Genomic DNA, 27,274 nt, shown 5'->3' with positions numbered 1-27,274 from the left:
AGCGAACAGTGTAACATAATGTAGAGATCACCAACGAGCTCAGTGGTGGCCTCTTTTGTTCATACTATTAGTATGATTCTTATTCTTATTAACATTATTCTTATTATTATATAACCCCCTTTTTACTGTGTGCACTCGGAAAACCTTTTTAGCAGTTCTTGTATAATCTCCATTAATTGGAAAAACAGATATCAGCCTAAACAAAGTCAGAAAACAATTTAGGACTGCAATTAGCAATTGTTTTCATTATTGATTAATCTGCCAACTATTTTCTTGATTAACCGTTTCGTCTATAAAATGGCAGATAATTCAAAAAACTGCCCATCACAATTTCCTAAAACCTAATTTCCTGAAACCCAAAGATATTGAGTTTACCGTCACATAAGACAAAGAAAAGCTCGGGGAAAGCTGGAACTAGGGATTGCTAATTCAGTGAAAGATCACTGAAACAATCCGGTCAATCAACTAATCAATTAACTGACGTTGTTTGAACTGTAAATGTAATATTAGTTATATTGTAACTTATTTCTGAATACATTTCTGTAAAGCAGAACTGCTGGTGTACCCTGTATTCATGAAGGCGAGGGAACATTAGCCTCAGGCAAATGGTGCAGCTAAGAGAAGCAAAGTGTTTGGAAAAATGTCTTAGAAAGAGGATGCACATTTTGTCTTCACCAAGTGTTTTGCAGTCCTCTGCGAGATGCTGTTGGGGCTTATTTTTGGGAAAGATTAGCTGCCCTAGTGCTGCAGAGAAGCTTAGTCACTTTGTGCCTGGGGGCTACAGCCAGTCAGCAACGTTAGCTAACAATAACAACCGTGTTGGTGCTGACCCAAGAAAAAAATATAACAAGGCAAAATGTTTTTTATTTAATTATTTGGGCTGCCACTTCAACTGCATGAACGCACACACTTCATGCCCGTGTCTCCCTCTGTCTCACACATACGTATACATACATGCTGTCGAATAGGTGGAGGACAGAGGGTGTGGCTTCCACTGCAAGGTCATGATTGACTTTGCTATCTATCACACAGCTGGGTTGTCCTGACCCCTGCATGAGAGAGACAGAGAGGTAGAGATGGATGTTATTGGCAGGATTTTCATCTTTACTGTAGAAAGTGTGAGAAAGATGGTAAACTAAAGAGAGAGAGAAATGAAAGTTTTAGAGGGGAAAATTGGAACGCTTGTGATTGTCCTTCATGTCCTCTTTTCTTCTTGAGTCTAACAGTAGGTCCAGCTGTATGGTGTTCTGTGGGGGGCTGATGAGTTCCGGCTCCCCTGTGGAGCCTGATCACGCTGTGTGTATCACTGCTCTCCACTCTCCTCTGCTCCTGGTGATAGAGGAGTGAAATAAAGACCCATGGGCCCGGGTAAACGGAAGTGCTTGCACACTTTTTACATAAAGCACAAAGCCTGTTAGAGATATCTTGACATTTTAAGTTTTAATTGGCTATTTTTCATCATCAGTCACTTGTCACATGCACTGCAGGATTAGACCCTACTGGCTTGTTAGCATGATTAGCATCCCTCTGTGAAAGCGAGGGCCGCCGTTATTGTGTCCACGCTCTGAGGCATGCTGGAAAAATGTAGAAACATTTCCACTTTGTGAGAAATATCTGAAGAAACACAAATAACCAATTACAAATCCGAACGTTAAGTTATCCTTTAAACAACAAACCCTGTCGCTCCCAAATTCTCTTACTAACAAGATTCTTTGTAATAAACTGCTTCAGAGCCAAATGAATCTTTTTAAGGTGCAATGCTGATTCTTCCTGGATTCATTATAATTTCTATTTCAGTTTCTTTGGCTTAAATCATGACGTTGTTCGTGTTTAAGTCTGATTTGCAAGTATTAAGCATCCAGGCTAAACCGTTGACCTATCTGCGTCTTACAGCGCATGAATTCTGCTGCACTTCTCTAAATTCCTCCTCATCCCTCGTTAGCTGCTATTTCCAGACGCTGGGATTTTCCCCCGAGGATAAGCCACGTCAAATATTTGGGTGAGAGCACCTTCTGGGAATGGAGAGAACACATACAAAAATGTACCATCCTGGCTTAACGACACCTTTTGTTAGTTCTCTGTCGCTTCCTTTGTCTCTCCATTCTTTATCTTCTCCAAGCACATCCATCTCCCTAACCCCTCGGTGTAATCTTGTCCCTCGCTCCCTCAATCCCTGGTCGGGTGAAGCGGCTGGTGGATGAATGTGTATGATCCCTATTGCGAGGAGGTAATGGAGCTGTCTGCAGTGCCATTCCTCTCGGGTTCCTTTTCTATGTTCACTTTCTCCTTCCACTCATCTTTGCCACATTTCATGCTAAGAAAGTCTGCAGGGAGACTATCTGCTGTTAACTATGTGACCGCCGTACTGTAGCCGTGCTCTTGTTAGTGTAGATGTAGAGTTGAAGAGAAGGGGTAGAGGGAGATGACAAAAGCAACTTTGGCTATTTTACTATTCAATTTTGAAGTATTATAATTCCGGGATCCTTGTCTTCTCTGTCAGACCTGAGCAGCGCAGTAGCTGCGATGGCTTTTATAAATGTATCATATTGTATTGTTGATGTCTTTGGCATGTATAGAATATTACAGGGATCTTTTTTCTAATAGTGCTGTAGCAATTAAGTTTGCATTGACACAGACTCCCCTTCAGACGCCAGAAATCTATATTAAATAAATTGCATTGGTCTGCTGCAAGAGTGGATATTATGAATTAAACATGCATGTGCTCATTGCCAACTGCAGAGCTATAAATGTAATCACCGTTAAACCAAACATTCACATCCCTGCTTGCTACATTTTTAACAGCTTTCATTTTCAGTTGCAGGGATTTCATTATCAATGTAAACTATTCTTTTAATTAGACTTGTAATAATTGTACTCACTGGTTTTGGTTTTTATTAATTTACACTGGAAAATACCAGGATTCTTTCATTAAAAAGCTCAGGTAAAGTTCTCCAGTGGTGAGGACTTTAATAGAGAAAGGGAAGTAACACGCAAGTGTCTCTTTGCATTTGTGTAACTGTAACCAGCCGGTCATTGTTATCTTTCCTAAATAAACAACGAAACCCTCTTGGTTATCAAAGTGTTATTTGATACAGTTTCTGTTATTTTAATAAGCTTAATACATCTTTAATTTCTGCACTAATATTCACGTAAAGCTTGTGCTCCAAATTATTTTAGTTTTCTTCCAAATGCTCCTTATTTCCATTGTGTCTGGCTGGTTCATGCTATTGTGTCTGGCTCTTTTGTGTTTTTTTTCTCCCTAAAATGTGTTTTTGAGTGCGAGTGTGTGTTGGGAGGGGGATGTGGGTGTCATCTCTATAGAATCTTCATGCGGCACGTTTGGATCAAACGCACAGTTGAAACATGGTTTTGTTGCAATGTGTATGTTTGCGTGTATCTGTGTGTGTGTGTGTGTGTGTGTGTGTGTGTGTGTGTGTGTGTGTGTGTGCGTGTGTTTCAGTCTGGCACCCCGACAATGCACTAATCTTCACATAATAAAAAGCTGCTTTATTTGAATTACCTGGTGTTTGTGCGCCCCCAACATCCCAGAGAGTTGATAAATGAGTGTTCCGACAAACCCTTGCTTTAGTCTCCTACACCTTCATCTGCACATTTTTTCTTTGGCAGCAAGCACATTCACACAAAATTCACACAAAAAAACACACACACACACACACACACACACACACACACACACACACTGCTCCCTTCCTTCTTGTAGCCCACATCATTGCCTGGCAGGGGTGATTTTATATTCATGCTGGCCTACTTCGCGTTTCTCCCATGGCTCCACACACACACACACACACACACACACACACACACACACACACTCACACACACACACACACAGCTATTCATCATGCTGCATACTGCAGTGGCCGAAGGTTGATTATAGCAAACGTTGTAGTGTCTGTGTGTGTGTGTGTGTGTGTGTGTGTCTGTGTGTGTGTCTGTGTGTGTGTGTGTGTGTGTGTGTGTGTGTAATTTCAGTATTCAAGAACTACCCCTAATGTTATTTTATACCTTCGACATCTAGCATCTCCCTTCTATGCCCATACATCCCTGCAGCATGAAAAACAGTGCCAGTGTCATTTAACACCACATTAGACCGGTTACTAAATCTGCACTCTCTATCAAACCAAAACATTTTCTACTTTAGTTTGTTATTGCTTCCATCTGTATTCCTCACCGAGAGAACAATGTATCAGGACTGCATGTTCTCTCCACGAAACCAACTTTATCTAGTGAATGCAGATGAGCGCTACGATCTCTAAAGAGTTTCATCTAATAAATCCACTTCAGTAATGAAAGAGAGCTGCAGATGAAGGGAAGGGTTAAACAAGGATCTTAAAGCTTTCAGATGGAGATTTTTCATAAGACAGCACGGCCAGATAAGAGAAAAGCCTCGGTAATGTGTCGAACACTCCAAAGAAAACTAGTTAAATAGACCAGACAGTGGCTCAGTATAATATACTGCTTTATTGTGTCCCTTGTGTTATGTGATGCTGCCTGGCTAGCACTGTGGCGACATTGGTTTTAGCACACATAATAAAGTGAGGTCTGTATGCTCTGGTCCATGTCAACAAGGGAAATAAGTAACAGTATCCTAATCTATTGTGGAGTACTAAAAAAACATTCTTTATGAGCGCTGACTGTCATTTAGTAGCGTCGACTAAAATGAAAGCTGTTAAGTTTAGAAACTGACATCACTGACTTATGCAGCGTTTAGAACCAGGGAAAAGACAACACTCATGCTATGTCATCCAAAAATCTAAGACAATAGTCTTATATCACAATATCGATATAATATCAAGATATTGCCAAGCCCTAATGACAATGTTAACATGCTAATGCTAAGAAGGAATCCATGTCCAACATCTTAATCTGGCATTGAAGCATCCTGAAATGCACTAAGCACAAAGTAAACTACAGCTTAGTTTTGCAGGTTTTTGGCCACAAGTTTTTTTAGTAGTAAGTATTGAACATATTGAAATTTTGACCTGCTACATAGCGCAGAAAATCCCTAGAAGTTATCTGTACTGGTATCAGTACACCACCAGGATTGATGCCATGAAGCATCATGCCAGGTTTCGCCTCAGCTCTCCTGCCAGCACTTTCACACTCAGAAATGCTGGTAGATGTAGGTGGAGGAAGAGGTTTTGCAGCCAACAACTGGCAGTGGTGACTCACTGTACTACCCCTCCCACACTGCTCCTCTCCCTCCCTCCCTCCCTCCCTCCCTCGACCCCCCAGCCTGCTCGGGGTTCACTCAGGCTCTGGTTCCAGGAAAACTAGTAGTTAGGAATACCGAATGCGTATGCAGAGAAGCACACTCCTATAATCAAGCTAATACATGGATCCGAAAGAGTCTTGCTTCGAGTCTGTGTTTGTTAATGTTACCACAGGGGTCACATATGGAAATTAAGTTCACTTTCAGTTAAACAATGAACTAATTGAGTGTTCGCCTAATTTGCTATTGCTGTTATGGATCATGCACGCTTATTATTTATATATTTTTTACTTTTTACGAGCGGCTTTAGACATTATTTTGTTGCTTCTCTCAAGGACTGTGTTTTCACAGGGAGTTTATTTTGCCTCCAAACTTAATATTTATGATCCGTCTGTATTTTCTTTCTTCAGAACTAACTCTATCACCCTCCTCGCACCTCCCTCAAGGTTATTTCCCTTCTTGATATTATTTTTGACTTTGCGATCACACTTGACATTTCTTAAAGTCTTAATCTTACAATCCTTTTGAAATCATTTTTCTTCTTCTCTGTTCGGTGAGAGCTCTCAAGGCTGTGAGTGCATGCTGACAATGGGCTGTGATATTTGAGAATTGATTTTGTGTTGACCTTTTACGAAGGAAATTAGTTTAGTTTTTTTGTGAGCAAATTTGACATTTGACATCCTCATAATTTTCTTTTTTCTTTTTAAGGAGAGTATCTTGATAAAATTGCACGTTGTTACAGAATATAGCACTTGTTTCATTCTAAAAGGTAAATCATAAAATGGAATTATTGGTCCACTTTATTGGCCTTTTGATACACAACTGATTGGCAGCTGCATTGGGCCATTTAACTTTGATGACTTCACAAGTTGTGTAGCTGTTGTGATCAATAATTGGTATTTCAGTCACTAATCTTCCTTCTGCATAATAGATATGTGTTGCAGATGTGAAGCATTTGAAACTCAATCTCATCATTCAGAGTTTCATACTTCCATGAAAATATCCTCCAGGATGATGGCACTGTTTGTAAATTATTCCATCGTAATGGAAGCTATGTAGTAAAGTATTAATGTTTTAGATCCCTTAAGGGCATGCAAATAAGGCAAGCTTCCCAGTGTAAAAACAGAAGGAGCTGATGTGAAAAATATGGTTTGTGTAAAAAGTTCTCATTGGTCAAAAATATGCAAAAGATCGGAAGCTCAGTTTATCACCACCGATGCAGAATTCAAACTGTTCCCTTTCAAGGTTTTACTTCCAAAAGCACAAGCTTCCGACAACTGCTCCGCTGTGTCTGTTGTGTCTGCTGTACTTCAAACAGCATGAGCTTCAAACAGTACATCTTCACCAGTGTCCAAAGTAAAGTAAAGTCAAACTTCACGCACCGACAGCTGACGGGCCTGTAGCACGGAAACACCTGGACAGAGAAGAAGTTGGCGCTGATTCTTTGCACCAATCTTTTCAACAAAAACAGTCTTCATGTAAATGTTAAAAATAATGATATGACCAGAGCTTCAGCACTTACCGGTATGTGTGTTTCTTCTGCTCAGAATCACATCCTCAGGTTGTCTAACTTCACTTGTGATTATCTTGTGTGTATAGTATGTGTGTGCTCTTTTTGCCCAATAACATACCACATACGTCATGCTCCACTAACACCTCCAACTCTTCTTTGTGTGTGTGTGTGTGTGTGTGTGTGTGTGTGTATGTGTGTGTGTACTTGTGCATGTGTGTGAGTCACTCCCAACCCTGTCTTATGATGATGGATTATTGAGACTCATTGGAGCTGCTTGCTGCCTCTCTTATCCTCCATCAGCTGTGGCTCAATGGAACAGTACTCTCCATTGTTTTAGCGGACGGTGAGCGTGTGCACAATTGTGTGTGCGTGAGTACATGCACACATCCTATCTGCTACCGCACATACAGTACACTCAACCAAACCAAACAAACAGATTAGTGATCCTGAATTGCCACCAGCCTGGCATGAGTCAGGTCTGCGGGGCTTATCTGCTGACCTTTGAGCTTAGCATCAGCTAGTCTACACCTGCCTCTTCATGAATGAATATAAAAACATTACTTTAGCAATAAGGAAAGAGCTTTCTCCATTTAATATGATCACATTTCACCAAAATCAACTTAGCGCTGTAAAGCCTTCCGCACTTCTCCCGGGAGATTGTACGACCAAAGCTATATAGTGCAAGAACGGGCGGACTGACAGAGACACCATTCTCCCTAAACCAGTGTTGCATCAAATGATTTTGACGCTGTTAGTTTAAGGTAAAATTGTTACGTAATGTTGCTTGAACACACACTTGATACAAATCATTCCTTGTAGGTGCACAGGGAGAATAAGGAGCTCATAGTGACTTGTAACTCTCAGTTACACTCTCTCTCATGGTAAGCCCAGTGAGATGTAAGCAACATGCAAGATGCCCTGTAGTACTTCACTTCCTGTCATCTTCTTTGAAATGGGCGCTTTTGAGTAGAGTCAGGAGACGAGGCGCGAAGGTCTTGTTAAAGTACCGAATCTCAGCCTTGAGTCCTTCCTTCTGCAGCTCCCGTGACATAACACGCAACGATGCCCTCGTTACTGCCTGTCTTGAGGAAAAAATGAAAAGAGGAAAATTGAGTTGCCGCTTGTCCTCGACAGGATGTCTTTTTTCCATATAAAAAACTGAAAGACAACACCTCTCCTACACCATATGTCTCTTTTCTACTCTCTCCCTGTGTCTGGTAGAACTCAATAGCAGGTCTCATTTGTTTCATGCTGTCCATTCAATAGTACCCTCTCAATCAAACCGCTCCTTGATGCTATTTTCTCGCTGCCTCTTAGTTTTTCTCTTAGCTATTCCTTCTTTCTCTCTCTCTCTGCCTTGAAACGTTTCTCTCGCTCGCTCTCTCCCTCTTGCTCTACTCTCCTCTAGACCTCTTTGTCCCCTGGTGAGAATAGTTGCCTTTGGTCATTTTCTATTAAACCTTCTGTTAAAAGCCTTGAGGTCTTACTGTAACACATACATTATAACACTTTCTAATAAAGCCAATGTGTTCCTTTCCTACCATAGCTATTAGATTTTCTCTTAATCTGCTGGGTTGTGTTATCAAGTGTTGAATTAACAAAGATCACAAAGTCAAGACCTGCAAACATTTTATTTGATGACGTCGTTCTTAGCAATTGTTGTATAACGTTGTTAGAATTGTGAAAAAGGTTGTCTAATGATTTTCAGTAGATGAAGTTTGACTTTCTGTGTTTCCTGTGTTATCTGATCAACCATCGTGGTCACCTCTACTGAAGCATGTGTCCCATGCTTTGTATTTATGTTCTATTTATTCCTTTCCTTTTGTCTTCTCTTCCCGGGAAAGAACCCAACTAACACTTGACGGCACTAGATAAATTGAAAAGGCCATAGCTTTGAATTGGTATTGTGTTGTATAAAGAAGGATGTGAATTTATTCATGAGAAAGTGCAGTGGATTATTATTTCAGCTGAGAGGCATGGTGCTAAGCAATTCACCAACACTGTTTGTCTCAAACAAATACTTTCTGTCACTAGATTTAAATGCTAAATTGTTGGGGTTTTTGTTGTTGCGGGGAATATACATACTATTTAAATTCAAATCACATGTCAGTGACGGGCTTTTCAAGGGAGAAATTCTAATTCTAATCGGTTGTTCATTCAAAACACAACCTTCTTAGTATATAACGCCAAACTCTGAACACAATAGCTTTAGTCATATTTATTTGTGTATTTGGTAGCATGAATATTTTTATTTTTGAGCATTTGTAACTGGCTGACTGCTCCATTCTTGAAACCTTTTAACTGCACTACTTTCTGTCATTCTGTCCCAATAAGAGACAAATTCATTTTATGCAGATGATGTGACGCTGTTGATCATCTAGTTTGGTAATTGTGACAGCTATGTGAATCTATAAACGACGGCGTCATAATCAATTTGTTGTGCGAGTATCACATCGTGTTTTGTAAGACGAAAAGGGAAAACATTTAGTTTTGTTTGTTGCCCGATAGCATGTGACAAGGCTTTTTGCTAGATCCGTTACTAAGCCTCTTTGGCCAATCAGGTGGCAGATTTTAAACTGCAGTTGGATGAAGTCAGAGTTGTGATCACTTGGCTGCGATCCTCAGTCCCCGTAGTGTGTATGTGCATGTGTGTTTCTGACCTGGATTTATTTCTGAGAATATCAGCCGTGAACACTATGGCTATGTTTTGCAGCAGCGCATACAAACAGCGGAGCTTTCACAGCTTCGGATTTCATGTCCAATTTCATATTTTGCTGCCACAGACTTTCAGTCCTTGAAAAATATTGACGGTAATAATACAGCTATTAGTACAGCTGCAGTTTAAGCTGTTTGTCAATCAATGTTGCAGCCCTAGTGAAGGATTTCTTTCTACTGTAGCTTCTCGCCGTGGTGTATCTGCCAGCAGAGAGAGCAGGAGCTGTCCGTTGTGCTGAAAAGAGTCTGCTGTGTTTGTCTGTCTATCTGTCATTTCTCTCGGCTTTCCAAAGCAAACATTCACACCATTACTGTTGCTGCGCATTTCCCTTCTGCCCTGTTTGTGACGTCAGGCTTTGCAGTCTCCCTTTCCTCTCTTGATCTCTTCCCCTTTCCTATCCCTCAGCTTCCGTCTTCTTCTCTGCTCTGTTTAAAGCTCCTTCGCCTCCCACTCCAGCAAACAGACTTTTGAAAAATTAGATTTATTTTTTTAACAAGCAGCTCATATGTTAATGAATTTCTGCATCATTATTATTTGATTATTTTGGGAAGATTCACTGCATCCCTCCAGTGTTCTCACTCTTCCTCTATCTCCACTCCTTCCTCTTTTTGTGCGTGCACTCGTGCTGTCATTTATGTGAATCGCTGCTGCTTGTGGGAGTGCAAGTGACGAACTAAGCGAGAGTGCGAATGACTAAGACTTACAAGGCTTTTTGCAGTGAATTGTTTAAAAGGTTGTTGCCCTTTTGAATGCTGCGTACGTGTGTGTGTGTGTGTGTGTGTGTTGGGGTGGCTGAGTTTTGTCAAGTGTGTGCGAATGTCGGCGCACATTTGTCTGTATGTGTGTGTACAGTATGTTTTAAGCTTGCACTTGACAAGCTTTGATTCAGATGTTGGAGGCGGGAGAAGGCACAGTGAACTGGTCTGCAGAGAACTGGAGACTTTCATAAAGACAGATCACAGCAGGTATTACTGTCTTATCTCACCTTCTCTCACTCCTCTTTTATGCAGCTCTCCCTCTTTGCTTTCTGGCAGTGTTAATAGAAACTGACAAGCCAATACATGGGAGCGCTCAATAGCTTTGCTTCTCTTTGATGTATGCACAGACTCACATTCATATTGTTTTTTGTTTCGTGGAAACTGTGCCCAGGGTACAGCTCTTGGTACTAAGAACACAATTCTCTGTGTTTTGAATCTAATGGAACTCCAAAGCGTGCAGTTATTTGCGAAATTGGAGGTAGCAGTTGCTTGATTGGAATTTGTCACCTTCACCGCAGAGCGCCCTTGACAGGAATACACTAGCTGATTAGAGACAAGCCTTCTATGCCAAAGGACCACAATATTTACGCATACATGACTTTTCCCAGATGCCAAATTAAGCCATGAAATGGGCTCATTTTTCATTCAGTGCATCATGGCTCATACATAAAACGTATTTATCTGGCTCTATTCTACATCAATAATCAATCAATGTGCCCTACAATCTGCAATTTAGGTCCTATTTATTTTCTATAAAGAGTTTTTCTTTTATGAAGAAATTGATCCAACTATAATGATTTCTGATGCTTTTGCAGATTCACTGTATTGATGTCTTTGATGTTTTATTTTATGCATTAATGCTAAACCCAAATATTCATGCATTCTATAGATGAGGGTTTGCATTGCACCATAGTTGCTTGTAGTTATTTTTTAATAAATTGGTCTAAACTTTTGAAAGGAACAAAGTCGTATGCGGGAAAAGAAAATGCAAATCCCGATCCAAGAGTACAGCGGAGAAGCACTCTAAACCAAACCTTTGCCCCAGTTTATTTTCTCCCATTTTTTTCTGTGAGGATGTGCGAGAGAAGTGAGAGGGGTGAGAACAGCGTTGATGTCAAAGAAGGAAGTGCGGTTGCTGCATAGAGCTGCTGTACGTGGCTGACGAATCAGCTTATAATGTACTGCCAACGGCAAAATGCAACGTGCATGTTGTGTGGCTTGTTCTAGTTCCTGGTGGCCGTTTAAACCCGCTGGTTTTTGTCTTCTGATGTTGGTAAACAAAAGTTTATCTCAAACACCAGCGTTGTGTAGGGGGGGAAGATGCTTTACAGATCCATCAGTCTCTCATTTTGTTCGCAAACATAGTTCCAACATATGGAGGCATTTAATTAGAAAGTCAGACAGATAGACATACTCTGTGAGGCTGTTCAATTTACAATCGATGAGTCCTCAGAGTCATCTGATCGGTCTTTATAGATACCACTAATCAAATCTATTTTATTATTATTATTATTATTATTATTATTATTATTATTATTATTATTATTATTATTATTATTATTATTATTGTATTATTATTATTGTATTATTATTATTATTATTGTATTATTTGGCCCATTAACATGCTTTGCATTTGCACTATGTTTATATCACTTGCCTGTAAGCCATAATATGCACATGTTTAGTCATTTATCTTATGTGTGGACCTTGAATCAATGACTAAGGAGAAAACTGGATCCTGAGGCTGGACCAGTTGGGAACCACTGTTCTCGGGGTTAGAGAGGGATAGGTAAGGCGGGGTTATCACTACATTAACACGCCCGTCTGTACAGTCAGCTCATAGGTTGAGGTAATCACTGCATTATTCATTTTATTTCAGTTCTCATTCTCTAATCAAACAGCCTTAGAGAGGAGATTATCTGCTCCATCTTGTAAATATCCCAGATTCCTTGGGTCTTGTTTTAAATGTTAGTTTTGCAAGTGTCTGGTCACAACCTGATTTGCTCGTGCTGCCCTTAGCCACCCTTATATCCCCAGTGTGGATTTACGTAATCATTGTTTTTTTTGCCTGATTTGTGTGTTGAAACCTTGTTTATGACAATGTTTATTTTGCTGACGCGTGCAGGCATGTGCGTGTGTGTGTTGACCGTGTGATTGTGATGTTGTTGCTCTGCAAGGGTTGCATGAGCGGGGGCTGTGTGTTGTCCCATCTGCCATCTGTGCAGACACTGGTACAAAGGCCCATGGGAAATGCAGTCCTGGAGGCTCCCCCCCCCCCCCCCCCCTTCCTCTGTGTCAGGAGGCTACAGTCAGTCAACATGTCATTGTTGATCACAATCAGAGAGGCAGAGACAGAGACACATATGTTTTCCTTTTCCACTGCAACTCATCATTACCAACTTTGTCTTCCCTCTTTTCTACTGCTTTTATTCTTTTTCTATCACACTCAAATTCACAGCAGTTTACTAACCGTGGGCTCCAACTAATCTTTTTTAGTTATTATCCATTTATCTAATAATTATTTATTGGGATAATTTAATTCATTATTTAGTTTTCAAAATGTAAAATATAAAGAGATATCCGTCATGAAGTCCCAGAGCGCAAGACGATGTCTTAAGATTGCTTGTTTTGTTTGAGAAAAGCCCAAACATATTCAATCATAAAAAAACAAACAAAAGCAAAAGTCTGCATATTTGAGAAGCTGTAATGCCCAAGATGACATATAAAATGCTTGTTTGTCTGACAATCAGTCCAAAATCCAAAGATATTAAGAGATTAGTATCATGTAACGCAATGAAAAGTAGCAAATTCTTATTCACGAGAAACTGTACAAAGCAAATGTTTGGCAGTTTGATAAATAATCAAAATCGTTATTTGATTATGACTCATTACATCATCATTACAACAGACATTGTCTTTTTTTAATTTAATTTTTTAGTAAATATCACCCTTGTTTTTAAAGCCAGAGAGCCTACATAGATTCTGAACCTAAAGCCTTGGAAAACCAAGATAAGAGGAAGTTTATCCTCAATATGAATCTGAGCCAGTGATAGAATTAACTGCCGCTCTTATCAATGCTGTTTACCAAAAATGAGGTCATGCAGAAAACAGAATGTGGATTATTGAGTGTTCAGTGGCCAGTTTAGCTCCACTGTAATCCATATCTTTTTAGATTAGCTAGGGTCATCATCGAAGCACTAAACCCTCCACTGCACATTGTAAAACTGTGGGCAATAAAATCCCTCTGCCACCCTGATAAGAAAGCACAATAGCATTCAGCCGCCGTCTCACCCTCCATTGTCTTTTTCTGCTCCATCTCTCTTGTTCGCTCTCTCAAACACACACACTTTCTCATCACTGTTTTCTCTTCTGTCCAATCTGCTTCCTCCTGCGGTTCACACCATTCATCCTCTTGTTTGTTTTTCTCCCTTTTCGTTTCACCTCTCTCGTCCCCTGTTTTTTACTCACCCTCCTTCAATTTTGCTCTCCTGCGCTCCATTGAGCCCTCTTGGCGAAGCGTTAAGTGTATAATCTGTGATCTCATGTCTAGATGGGCCTCTCGTCTCCTCACTCGCTCAGCACACAAAGGGACTGAATGGCCGCGGCTCACTCAGGGGACACGAATGAGTAATGAGCCACACACACATACACACAAACACACATGCCCGCACCTCTCCAGCTCACTCTCAGGGGCTTTGAAGTTGCATATTGATGATGCCAGCTCCAAAGGCTCAATTGAATGTGCAGAGGCAGAGGAGGTTTGCTATTGACTGTCCACTCGCCTCTCTGACCTGTCATCTCTGACAGCCGTAATGAGCAACAGGTGCCTCTTTTGCCAGGTTTGGCCTTGAGAGTCATCCAATATTCAACAGTCAGCCGTAGTAATCAGCCAGCGTAATGGCCCGTTTGATGTGCCATCACAGCACTACATAATGGGCTGTGGTGGGTTTGTGTGAGATCGTTTTCAATTAAATAATGATCATTTTAATTAATGTAGCCCCTTTCACAATACAAGTCAGAAAGAGGCGTTTAAAATCCCAAACTAATGAGGTTAAAATCGACAGTATGAATAACGGGCAATAGAAATAAAACACCTAAATAAACAGATGGGTCATTTTGAAATCTACAAGTTTATACATTGTAGAGAAGCAATGATAAAAACACTATTGTAAAATATTAATACTGATTCTGTTTCAGTGTGACAAACGGACCTTTTTCCCACGGGAGACATTTTAACGTGTCGCCGTGGGAAAAGCACAGGTGTCAATAAGAAAATGAATAATGGCTGAATTCCACTTAGCTGCTTCAGGTTCAGGGTTCAGGGTCCTGGTATTGTTGATGTTGGCTCGCTGTCACACTGCCATGACGTACTGGCACTCCTGAATACAACAGAGCAGTCGCTAATGTTATTAGTAACACCTGTGCTTTTGCTACTTAAAATGTCTACTATGAAAAAGACTTATACACCTGAATCATTTTCACACAATATTATCTGATGTGATTTATTCTTGTCTTCTACTCTCTCCGATGGCTCAGGATTGTCACACTGTATCTTAAGGTTTAAAATTTCAATGTGACTCCATGCTGAATGCTCAGCAATGGTTGTTTGTTCAAATGCTGAAAATGAGCGATGTTTACTTGTGGTCTTGTGGTCTTGTAAATAATCAGTGTCGCAGAAGCAAGTAAATAAACCTCTCAGAGATGAGGCGAGAGTGGAGTGTTGGGCATACAAAGTGTTCAACGGTCAACAGTGGTTTGTCTCGACCATGACCACACTCTTCCCTAACCGTAACTAAATAGTTTTAGTAGCCTGAACATAACCAAACTTTAAAATGTTCATCGTATAATCTACAGACAATCATCTCCTCGGCTTTCAGCAAATTTTTTATTTGTTTACAGCTGTGTTTTTCCTACTGGGACATGTCAGAATGTCTCCAGTGTAAAAAGGCCTATTGCTCTTGGAGCGACTGAGCACTGTTTCTGAGCAGCGTGGCTGCTGAGAAAGGGTTAGATGGGTTGGATAGAGGGAGTGTTTGTTTTACCAACCTCTTATGAGAGCTGGTTTTGGCTCAAATAAACGTCTTTTGTGGTGTGAAAGACGGTCCTGGCACTGACCCCCACCTTCCTCAAGCTCCCACCTCCCCTACACAGCCAGAGTGCCAGCTTCCTCCGGGGTCTGAATGAGCAGAACTGCAAAGCTGGGCAGAATTAGAATACTTTACACGAAATGTTTTATAATTGCATTTATAATCTTTTATAATAACCAACATTTGGACAGTAAAAAAAGTGAATGGTGTATACTCCACAACACAAGAAGATTAATCGCCAGAGATAAATCCAGAGGAAGATATTTTTACTGAAAGTGTTTCAAGGTCAATCATGACACACGCAATGCTCTGAAGCAAGAAGTTTTCTCTCTAGTCATAACACGAGGAATATTATTTTTTAATATTATGCAGTCTTGAGTGGGTTCTTTTCACAACTGCATATTCTATATACAGTCGGCATATAAAATAGAGACGCATATTTATATCAGCACAAGCACATTCCAGCCCTCGAGTGTGTACTGTACCTGTCAAGTGTTCATAAAACCCAGTGGGAACGTCGATCGTGGGAAAGAGTTTGGCACTTCCTTAGCAACTGCTTGACGGCAGGCTCTTTGACTCACTCGTACGTGTTTTTTTATTCCGTTTTCTTTTCTCATTGCGAATGGAACATACAGACATGAGCGGTACTTGGGGAGCAATCATTGTCATAACGCTGCCAAAACAAACGTCTTCGACCAGTTGCCAAGAAGACCGTGAGGTCAGTGCTCGCATCGCCTCAGAGCAGAGAGTGGGTGGCACTGCCAAGCCCCTTTATCCTAAGGCAAGTGGCACAATGTGGGTCCCTGTTTATGTGAGCGTGTGTCCTTTAACCACCAGGGTACGTGTCGGGGTAGTAGAGGCCTGTTGTGCGTGCTCATTGATGTGATCACTCGTCCCTTTTGTGAGAACTTTGCCCCTAGGTTTTATACATTGTGGACGCACTGGGTCGAGTGAACGAAGAGACCGGAGGTTACGAGCGTTTATGCAAAACAAGCATGTTCCCTCGTAAATCTAATTAGTAATCTTTTGTCCATGTGCATAGCAGGGACAATGATGGCTCTTGAGTGCGCTCAAGTGTGCTCAAGCTGCTCAAGCTGCTCATGATAACCCTAACCTTATTGCCATCTAGTCAAAATGTTTATTTATACATCAATTAAAAGCCCCACTCGAGCGACTAATAGCTGTGGAAATGCTCAGGCATCGCTCATTTTTGCGGAAGCCACATGAAATGGAGAACTTGATGTGAGCGTTTTCACATCAAAGACTATTTTCTCCCACATCCTATTCTCTCTGTCTGACAGTCCTGCCCTCTTCAAGGCACCGGATGTTCTTGGTCCAGGAGGCTCTTGGCAGTGTCATGCAGGCTTTAGTTGCCTTTCCAGATGTTGCTACTGGTGGAGATAATAATGATCTGGTCCCTTCCTTCTTCCCCCCCCCTTCCTTGTGTTTTCTGCTCTCGCCCTCACGAGACTCTGTATGTTGCCGTCGTTTGCATCACCCCGCTCATCTTGCTCTGATATACGGCTGTAAAGTGGGAGCATAGAGTGATTATGCTTGTGCTGTACATGTGTAGGTATGTCCTGGGGAAGTCTGCGTATCTGAGAGTGAGTTTCTACAAAGACTACCCTTGTTGTCGCCCCTTAAGCTTCCGCTGCGTGGTATATCGAGCAACTTCAGACTGGCAGGTTATATAGATGTTGTAGGACGCAGAAGTCCCCAGCGTGCTCTATAATTAGGAACCTCAGAGCAGAGGGGAGAATTCGATGTGGGATGAATTAATTCTTCCCTCTTTTATTCCATGCCTTGTTCAGAGGTCCTCTCTAATCTGTGCTAGTGCGTTCGCAGAGTGCACTGGATCAATTCACTGAGAGAGAGAGAGAGAGAGAGAGAGAGAGAGAGAGAGAGAGAGAGAGAGAGAGAGACCGAGAGAGAGAGAGAGAGGGAGAGAGAGGGAGGGAGGGAGAGAGGGGAGAGGGAAAGGGACAGAATGAGAGGGAGAAATGAGAGGGAATGGATGAGGAGCAGGTAGAATAATATGGAGATTGTATACTTAAAAGGCCCTTTCTAGAACCTGATCAATCACAAGGTGACATTAGTATAATTTAGGCAAGAAAAGAGCCACGGCTTATAAGGCTTAACCCTTAATCTTTAATGTCTCACTGGGGCTGAGACCTTGTCTGTCGATAGGCCAACATGTAATGAATGTTGGTGTTGCTAATGATTGCTGCAACTAATGTTCCATTTTTTTTTGTCAATAATATTATATATGGCCTTATCGGAGAAACCAGCCTCTGCACTCAATCTTCCTTTGTTTTCTTTCAAGGTCCTAAATGCTTCAAGGGTTGGGGTCAGTTTTAATTCAAGTTCATTCAAAAAAATCTGCAGTTTCTTTAAAGCAAGAGCATAGACAGATTCCGATCCTAATGTAGCACATACCTGAAACACACTGATCCTCCTGAAACACACTGACTCTAACCTGAACTCACACTGACTCCAACCTGAAAACACCACTGACCTCTACCTGAAAACACACTGACCTCCACCTGAAATACACTGACTCTACCTGCAACCACACTGATTCTCTACCTTAAACAACACATGACTCCACCTGAAATACACTGACTCAACCTGAAACCAACTGACTCCACCTGAAACCACCCTGACTCTACCTGAAACACCATGACAACCTGAACACACTGTACTCCACATGAACACACCTGACTACCTGAAAAACCTCCTCTACCTGAAACACTGACTCTACCTGAAAACGACTCACCTGAAACACACTGACTCTACCTGAAACACACTGACTCCACCTGAAACACCCTGACTCCACCTGAAACACACTGACTTCACCTGAAACACACTGACTCTACCTGAAACACACTGACTCCACCTGAAAACACCCTAACTCTACCTGAAACACACTGACTCTACCTGAAACACACTGACTCCACCTTAAACACACTGACTCCACCTGAAATACACTGACTCTACCTGAAACACACTGACTCCACCTGAAACACCCTGACTCTACCTGAAACACCCTGACACTACCTGAAACACACTGACTCCACCTGAAACACACTGACTCCACCTGAAACACCCTGACTCTACCTGAAACACACTGACTCTACCTGAAACACACTGACTCTACCTGAAACACACTGACTCCACCTGAAACACCCTGACTCTACCTGAAACACACTGACTCCACCTGAAACACACTGACTCTACCTGACTCTACCTGAAACACACTGACTCCACCTGAAACACCCTGACTCTACCTGAAACACACTGACTCTACCTGAAACACACTGACTCTACCTGAAACACACTGACTCCACCTGAAACACCCTGACTCTACCTGAAACACACTGACTCCACCTGAAACACACTGACTCCACCTGAAACACCCTGACTCTACCTGACTCCACCTGAAACACTCTGACTCTACCTGAAACACATTGACTCTACCTGAAACACACTGACTCCACCTGAAACACCCTGACTCTACCTGAAACACACTGACTCCACCTGAAACACACTGACTCTACCTGAAACACACTGACTCTACCTGAAACACACTGACTCCACCTGAAACACCCTGACTCTACCTGAAACACACTGACTCCACCTGAAACACCCTGACTCTACCTGAATCTACCTGAAACACTCTGACTCTACCTGAAACACATTGACTCTACCTGAAACACACTGACTCCACCTGAAACACACTGACTCCACCTTAAACACACTGACTCCACCTGAAATACACTGACTACCTGAAACACACTGACTCCACCTGAAACACACTGACTCTACCTGAAACACACTGACTCTACCTGAAACACACTGACTCTACCTGAAACACACTGACTCTACCTGAAACACCCTGACTCCACCTGAAACACCCTGACTCTACCTGAAACACACTGACTCTACCTGAAACACACTGACTCTACCTGAAACACACTGACTCTACCTGAAACACCCTGACTCCACCTGAAACACACTGACTCTACCTGAAACACACTGACTCTACCTGAAACACACTGACTCTACCTGAAACACACTGACTCTACCTGAAACACCCTGACTCCACCTGAAACACACTGACTCTACCTGAAACACACTGACTCCACCTGAAACACCCTGACTCTACCTGAAACACCCTGACGCTACCTGAAACACACTGACTCCACCTGAAACACACTGACTCCACCTGAAACACCCTGACTCTACCTGAAACACACTGACTCTACCTGAAACACACTGACTCTACCTGAAACACCCTGACTCTACCTGAAACACCCTGACTCTACCTGAAACACACTGACTCCACCTGAAACACACTGACTCCAGTTCAATCCAATCCAATACTGTCGCCCTCTCTGCCAGTGCGAAACACCATAGTCACAGTCCGGCTTCGGTGACTTTATCTCTGCTTGTAATCTTTTGTCTGCTAGCTTCTCGTAACCTATTTCATGTTTCTGTTCCATCTGATTTAATAACCTCAATGGTGGGCTCTTGGCTTCTCGGTTGCCATAGCTACTATTTCCTGGATGGTGTAGTATGCTGAAGATGATCTGCGTGGGTATACTTGTGTTAATGTAGTGCATGAGTGTGTGTGTGTGTGTGTATGTGAGGCACAGTGATATGATGGCTGTACTTTCACATGTAATTATAGTGCACCAGCCATTAAGAGACAGGACATTTGCACTCGACTTTAAAAGTATGATGTCCTCTCACTAATGCTATCTGAGAGGACTGGAGACTGAAATGTGTATTACTCAGTGTCCGTGTGAGCATCTGTGTGTGCTGCTGTGGTTATGTGTGTATCTCAGGCAGTAGAGGGTGCCATTTTTATGCCTGTTGTGTTTTTGAGAGTGATAGTAGTTCGCAGAGGAGAGTGCTGCACTCCTCACATTAGAGAGAGAGAGAGAGAGAGAGAGAGAGAGAGCAGAAGTGGAGATGTGCTGTGTTTATGTGTATGTGTGTGAGACAGATGAAGGACATTTATTTGTTGCAGTATGTGCGGCCCTCGGCAGAAGAAATGCTTTCCTAACCACAATCAGCATCCATCAGACGCCAGGCTTACCTCTCCTACAGACAAGAGGTTAAATACTTCACTAAATCATTCTCTCTTTTTGTTCTCCTCCCACTTGCTTCATCCCCGTCCCCCCCTTTTCCCCTTAACATTCACTCCCTGCTGTTCCCTGCCTTCCAAAACATGTCCATCCTCCCCTCCCTGTCTTCTTCCTCCTTTTCCTTCTCTCTCTTTTCTCACCCTCCTTCTTCCAGCTGGTTGGCGGCGAGTTTGACCTGGAGATGAACTTCATCATCCAGGAGGCGGAGAGCATCGGCTGCATGGTGGAGTTACTGTCCCACTGCGAGGTGACGTGCCAGGCTGAGATCTGGAGCATGTTCACCGCCATCCTCCGCAAGAGCGTGCGCAACCTGCAGACCAGCACCGAGGTCGGCCTCATCCAGCAGGTGCTGCTCAAGATGAGCACTGTGGACGACATGATCGCAGGTGAAGCAACTGCACATCCACGTAAAGACACGGAACGTACAATGACAGAAAAAGATACGTTATACTGATATGGCAAATGTGCACACAACCACACATGTGAAATGTCATTAAATTGAAGGTAAAATGATAACACAATATGATCATAACATCACAACACAATTCCCCTGAAACTTGATAAATGGTGATTACCTGCATTACTGTCCAGCTGTAAGACAAACGCACACATGTTGAAATATAGCTTTGTTGATCTTCATATATCTTTACTTTGAGTAAAATGTTAATTTATTTGTCTAAAATTAATTGTGTGCAGTGTTTAATTAATTTCCCAAAATATATATATATATATATATATGTGGCGAGAAATAGCTAACAACAAAATGTAATGTCGAAGACATTTCAAGAACAGACACATGAGCATTTGCCGAAAAAGTACCGAGCTGGAGATGCGCGAAAAAAAGCGATTTCTGAACTTCTGCAGAAAGCGGAGCAGAAATCAATGAAATCTTCAAACTCATCTACTGCTGCTAGTTTTGTGGCCACTCAGGAGATAGTACGACGTGGAAAGCCGTTCACAGATGGAGAATACATGAAAGAAGCATTCTTAAAAATATCAGAGCGTCTATTTTCAGACTTCAAAAACAAAGATGAAATTGTTCAGAACATTTGAGATATGTCTCTCTCTGCAAAGACCGTCAAGGACAGGGCCATTAAAATGGCAACACACATCAGCAAACAGCAAATTGAGAACATCAATTCAGCTGAAGCATATTCAATCGCCTGTGATGAGTCAAGTGATGTGAATGATGTTGAACAGACAGCGCTGTTATGCAGGTATGTGAACTCTGATGTGGCGCAGGAAGAAATAATTGAGTTGATACTCAATTATTGAGTTTGGTGTTGTCCTAATAATAATATAATCTCAACAGTTTTCATTGTATTTCTGTAATTTCATAAATGCAACAAATATAGTATAACTATATATACAACTTAAGCTGTGTTATGAAATATGTATTGCGGCTCCAGACATATTTTATTTGTTGGAAGAGGTGACAAAATGGATCTTTTGATAGTAAAGGTTGCCGACCCTTGGCAATAATGTCACACAGGTAGTCAAGTACCTTAGAAAATCACACAAAGAGCATTATATCCTGCATTCAGCTGTGGGTGGTGTGTGTGCGTAGGTGGAGAGACAACAGTAATACCAGGGAGAGGAAAGAGTGAAAGCCATAGAGCATTATGAAAACATTGCATGTGTTGAGACTGAAGCTGAGGATTGTAGCTGCTCCTGATGGAGAAATGATTATCTCTGTTTCATTCTTCGACAGTGTATTATTGTTGAAGCGTTTATATTTGGACAATGTATCCTTGTAAACAAGAAAAACATTTCTTCTTAAAGTTTAGAACCAAAACTCACTCACTTCTGAATGTGTGTGTGTGTGTGTGTGTGTGTGTGTGTGTGTGTGTGTGTGTGTGTGTGTGTGTGTGTGTGTGTGTGTGTGTGTGTGTGTGTGTGTGTCTGTGTGTGTGTATGTGTGTGTGTGTGTGCGTACGTTTGCCCTGCAGTCAGACATCCATAACAACCTGCTGGTGCAGCAGAAGCGGAGTAATGACCTCAGTATGTTTCTGTGTATGCTTTATACAGAGGGCTTGATTGCACAACAGCACACACACACACACACACACCAGCCTTCTCTTTACATGATCATATTGACCTTGACTTCCCATTAATGATGCCTGGGAGTGGGTTTCATCTCCTTCCCTCCCCCTTAGTGTCCTCTTTGTCCTACCTACCACTGCAGGATAATGTGCTTTATAACTTATATGACTTATTACTGCTCATCCCAGCAGAGCCGCTTAAATCAATTTAATGTCAGATCTCCCAGACTCCCTTTCTGAACCATGATTCTAACACTTAAAAAAAACAACTATTTAAGCTTAGGGGTTTTGAATCTAGGACATTGTGTATTGTGTTTTCCTCTCATACCAAACACAAGCTAGCCTTCTGCTTTTTCCCCTATCGCTGGGCTCTGGCTAATGAAATATTGTGGAAAGACTCTATTCATATCCAGCAGGCTTAATGGGACAGAAGAGCCTTTATAAGCAGATTGCCTCACTCTGAGAGGGCTGCACCGTACCTCTGCCATATCCCCTCTGATCTGTTTCTGAAGTGTGTGAAGTGAAAGTTAATGAGGCGGGAAGGTCATTTTAAACAAATGTCTTTTAGCACAATGGATTTTTTAATTATCTGCTTAAATATTCAGAGGGAAATATTCTTGAAACCTTGTTTTTGTCAATTTTCTGACATGGAGTCATTAAACATTAAACTCTTGCAGCGTTAGTGAGATTGCTGACTGGTTGTTATACGGCAGCGAGTGACTATTGCTTGTTAAAATATGAACACATTTCAACAAAAGAATACATTTTGGCTAATACACGTATTTGCTTTCTTGGCGAGAGTTAGAACAGAAGATTGATACCGCTCTTAATGTTTGAATGCTAGAAATTAAAGTAGAGCCAGCAGGAGATTAGCTTAGCCTAACATAAATACTAAAAGCAGGCGGAAACAGTCACTGGCAGGCCAAGACATTGTTTTTTGTGTGTGTTTTTGTAGAAGATGCTCGATGGTAGATTTTTAATAAATGTTTAGACTGGGCCAGGCAAGGCTCGCTGTTTCCCCCCCTGCGTCCAGTCCTTTTGCTAAGCTAAGCTAATCGCCTGCTGGTGTACCTTCATATTTAGCATACAAGCATGAGAGTGGTATTGATATTTTCATCTAACTCTTGGAAAAAAAATCATATTTCCTAATATGTCAAACAATTCCTTTAAATACATAAAAAAAACAGATATGCATCGTTTCAGTCCTGAACATACAATATTGTGTCCAAGTTGGTCCAAGACTGTAACTTTCCATAAGATAAGATACAAATATGAGTTTCTAGGAGTTTATTGTGATCAACATTCATTAACAAGCCTCTTGCACACAATGCAAAGCCTGTTACTCAGAAATCTTTCTCCAGAATCGCTGACTCCCCCTTTAAGTATTACACGGCTCTTTGTTTGTGTCTAGTAGCTGAGAGAACGTAACACTTTCTCAGTGTGTTTGGCCTCATATTACTGTACCTGATGTATTAAGATCAATATATACTAACACAACAAGAATTTACATCGTGGTGTACACATTCAAGGCATCAAGTAATGCTGTGCACAGCAACTCTGCTCGTAATTCAAGGTTGTGTGTATTTCGTGTACAGTGGACGAGCTCCGAGTACTCGGAACACATTTGAATTTTGCCTCTGCTGATTAATGCTCAACACTCACAGTATATGAACAGTGACTTATTAATGACCTCACTTCATTTGATCACAGAAGTGTCAGTACACACACACACACACACACATATTCTGGTTGTTGCTGCTCTCTTGGGCTCACTTTCTGCCTCTGTCTGTGTTTTCTCAGACCTCCTGGTGGACATGCTGGGTGTCATGGCCAGTTACAGCATCACAGTCAAGGAGTTGAAGCTGCTCTTCAGTATGCTGAGGGGAGACAATGGCATCTGGGTAAGTTGGTGGACACTTAAAAGAGTTATAGATTTTGTGTGTGTGTGTGTGTGTGTGTGTGTGTGTGTGCGTGTGCGTGTGTTTGGATTGATTAGCGAGTGTATGTCAAGACAAGGGCAAATGTAGCTCACATGTAATATTATCATAATCAACATTATTAATGCGACAGAGGTTTGAGTGTGTTATTTCTAATACTGTGTGTAACACTTCCGCTGAAAAGACACATTCACATCTGTCGGTGCTTTGCACTTGCACTTGAACATAATCATTATTATATATTGTTTGTATTTATTATATTGAAAAATAACTTATGCTATAATACTTTTGAGCAATAGTTTATCCGTCGCAGCAGGACAACAGAGCATTTAGATAAACTCCCACATTTCTGATGTCTCTGTTAACTTAACCAGAGCTGGTGTTCATGATTGAATTCAGTGGATATTTTGCCTCTCCCTTCTGATATGCCAGTGTTGTACAATTAATAGTCAGGGACGCTACATTTATCTGACACTAGATTAATTAAACACCATAAGCTTGTTTGTGTGCCATTAGTCTGGATGTCACTTAATGGCATGGTTATTCTAACAGACTAGAATAATAGAGGATGGGTGTGTATGTGTGTGTGTGTGTGTGTGTGTGTGTGTGTGTGTGTGTGTGTGTGTGTGTGTGTGTGTGTGTGTCTATGTTCGGATTGATTTGCAAGTGTATGTCAAGACAAGGGTAAATTAGCTCACATGTGACATTATCATAATCAACATTATTAATGCAACAGAGGTTTGAATGTGTTACTTTTGTTAGAGTGATAGAACCATGATGAAAAAAGAAACAGTGGCAGCCTAATCAGCTGTGAAGGTGAAACACTACGTTAATTAAGTACATTTGTTTTGCCAGGTGAATCCCTTTGGGACGGTTGACATTTGATCAGCAACACCCTGCCATATATCCACTCTCCTCATATATAATGCCTCTGTATTTCTATCTTTTATACCACAAGGCATGTGCATTAATTACCTTTTTTGTTTTTTACTCTTGTTTCTTTGGTGTACCACTGTACTGTCTTATCGGCTATATTTTGTTTAAGGTTGATTGCAGCTGCGTGTAGCACTATTTCCCAAGCAACAAAAAACGATGTCTTATCTTATTCTATATTATACATATAATCACCATCTTCTATAACTACCCTCCAAGCAGCTCCACACGAGTAAATGCATTGCTCAAGGGCTCCTTTTTTCTTTCCTTCTTCCCCTCCGTCAGACTTTTCTTTAACAAGTTAATGGAGATTCTAGTCTGCCACAACACCTCATCATCTCTAACTTTCTCTACCTTTGAACAGCCAGTTCCTTATTGTGTTCTTCGGCTGTGTGTCAATGGACGTAGGCTTGAATTACTTTGCCAGTGTAGAAAATGTGCATTGGTGATACTAAGCAACAACTTTATTTGCAATTTATTTGAAATGACCCCCAAATGACCCCAATATTTACCCCAAAATGTATAGAAAATTCTCCCAAAATGATTCGATAGTGATATTCTGCTGTTTTTTGTAGATTGTTGCCTTAATTATCCAAATATTTTGGAGAGAAAAAGGCCTTGCAGCTGATTCATGCTCACTGTACATTTAGAGGTGGAATGTTAAGTTTACTTTAAGTACCTTTTAAAAAGAGATTAATTCAGGAGTTGAGCATCGGGAACGTTTAGTGCAAATTCCTCTTACAGTGCTATTTGTTGTCGCTATCTTAACTGCTCCCTGCAGTCTGCTGATTGGCCCAGCCTTCAGTCGCTGGGTTTAGTTGATGTTTTAAACCCGACATTCGGGATGGTTGTGTAAGGCTTAAACTTCTCCTCTGCATTCCTGCTCACTTGTAGGGTTAGCAAGGTGTACAGGCTGTGTGATGCCTTAGCAGCTGCTGGTGTCCACTAGCTAAGTCAATACGCCCTCGTCCCTTCTCGTCAATCTCCCCTCTACTCAGGCTCCAGGACAACCACAATCAACAACCCCTGTTCACTGATCAGTGATCCATGGCAAGACCATCATGCATCCCTTCAGCCCTCTCTCCAAAACCTCTTCTCTCTGATAACAACCCTCACCCCGTACACCTCGCTCCAAGTTCCCAGTCTTTTCCAATTCCTCCTCCCCCAGCAGTCCTCTCCAGAGATGGATCGATTAAGGGTTGCCATGGTATTGATGGGGTGTTGTCAGGGGAGGGTGGAGGTGATTGAAGAGTTATTGATCCAGTGGGGTTGTGGTAGAGATGTGATGTCACACCATGTTTTTGTTTTGTTGTTTTCTTTCACAGAGGCTCCCCCCTGTGCCTCTGATAGTCAGCAGATTGCACATGATAATGACAATCTCTCTCTCTTCTCCTCTCCTCTCCTCTCCTCTCCTCTCCTCTCCTCTCCTCTCCTCTCCTCTCTTCTCCTCTCCTCACTTGACCTCATCGCACCTCTCCTCTCTTCTCTCCTTCTCTCCTTCTCTTCTCCTCTCCTCCTCTCCTCACCTCATCGCACCTCTCCCCTCCTCTCTTCTCTTCTTCTCTCCTCCTCTCCTTCTCTTCTTCTCTCCTCCTCTCCTTCTCTTCTCCTCTCCTCCTCTCCTCCTCTCCTCACCTCACCTCACCTCACCTCTCCTCTCCTCACCTCTCCTCCCCTCTCCTCTCTTCTCTTCTCTTCTCCTCTCCTCATTTGACCTCATCGCACATCTCCACCTCTCTTCTCTCCTCTTCTCTTCTTCTCTTCTCCTCACCTCTCCTCCCCTCTCCTCTCATCTCCTCTCCTCTCTTCTCTTCTCCTCTGCTCACTTGACCTCATCGCACCTCTCCTCTCCTTCTCTCCTTCTCTTCTCCTCACCTCACCTCATCACACCTCTCCTCTCCTCTC

At 41.8% G+C, this 27,274-nt stretch overlaps 1 protein-coding gene across 1 annotated transcript in view; it reads left to right on the top strand.

Annotated features, from left to right (window-relative positions):
- Positions 1 to 27,274, top strand: part of nbeaa (neurobeachin a) — an 87,172-nt gene that overhangs the window by 5,343 nt on the left and 54,555 nt on the right. The window contains 2 exon segments of the mRNA XM_029447776.1: positions 20,612 to 20,843; positions 24,300 to 24,400. Coding sequence (XP_029303636.1) covers positions 20,612 to 20,843; positions 24,300 to 24,400 — 333 coding nt within the window.

Source organism: Cottoperca gobio, chromosome 14 (genome assembly GCF_900634415.1).
Source record: "Cottoperca gobio chromosome 14, fCotGob3.1, whole genome shotgun sequence".
Classification (NCBI taxonomy): domain Eukaryota; kingdom Metazoa; phylum Chordata; class Actinopteri; order Perciformes; family Bovichtidae; genus Cottoperca; species Cottoperca gobio.
This window is presented reverse-complemented; position numbering and strand designations above follow the sequence as displayed.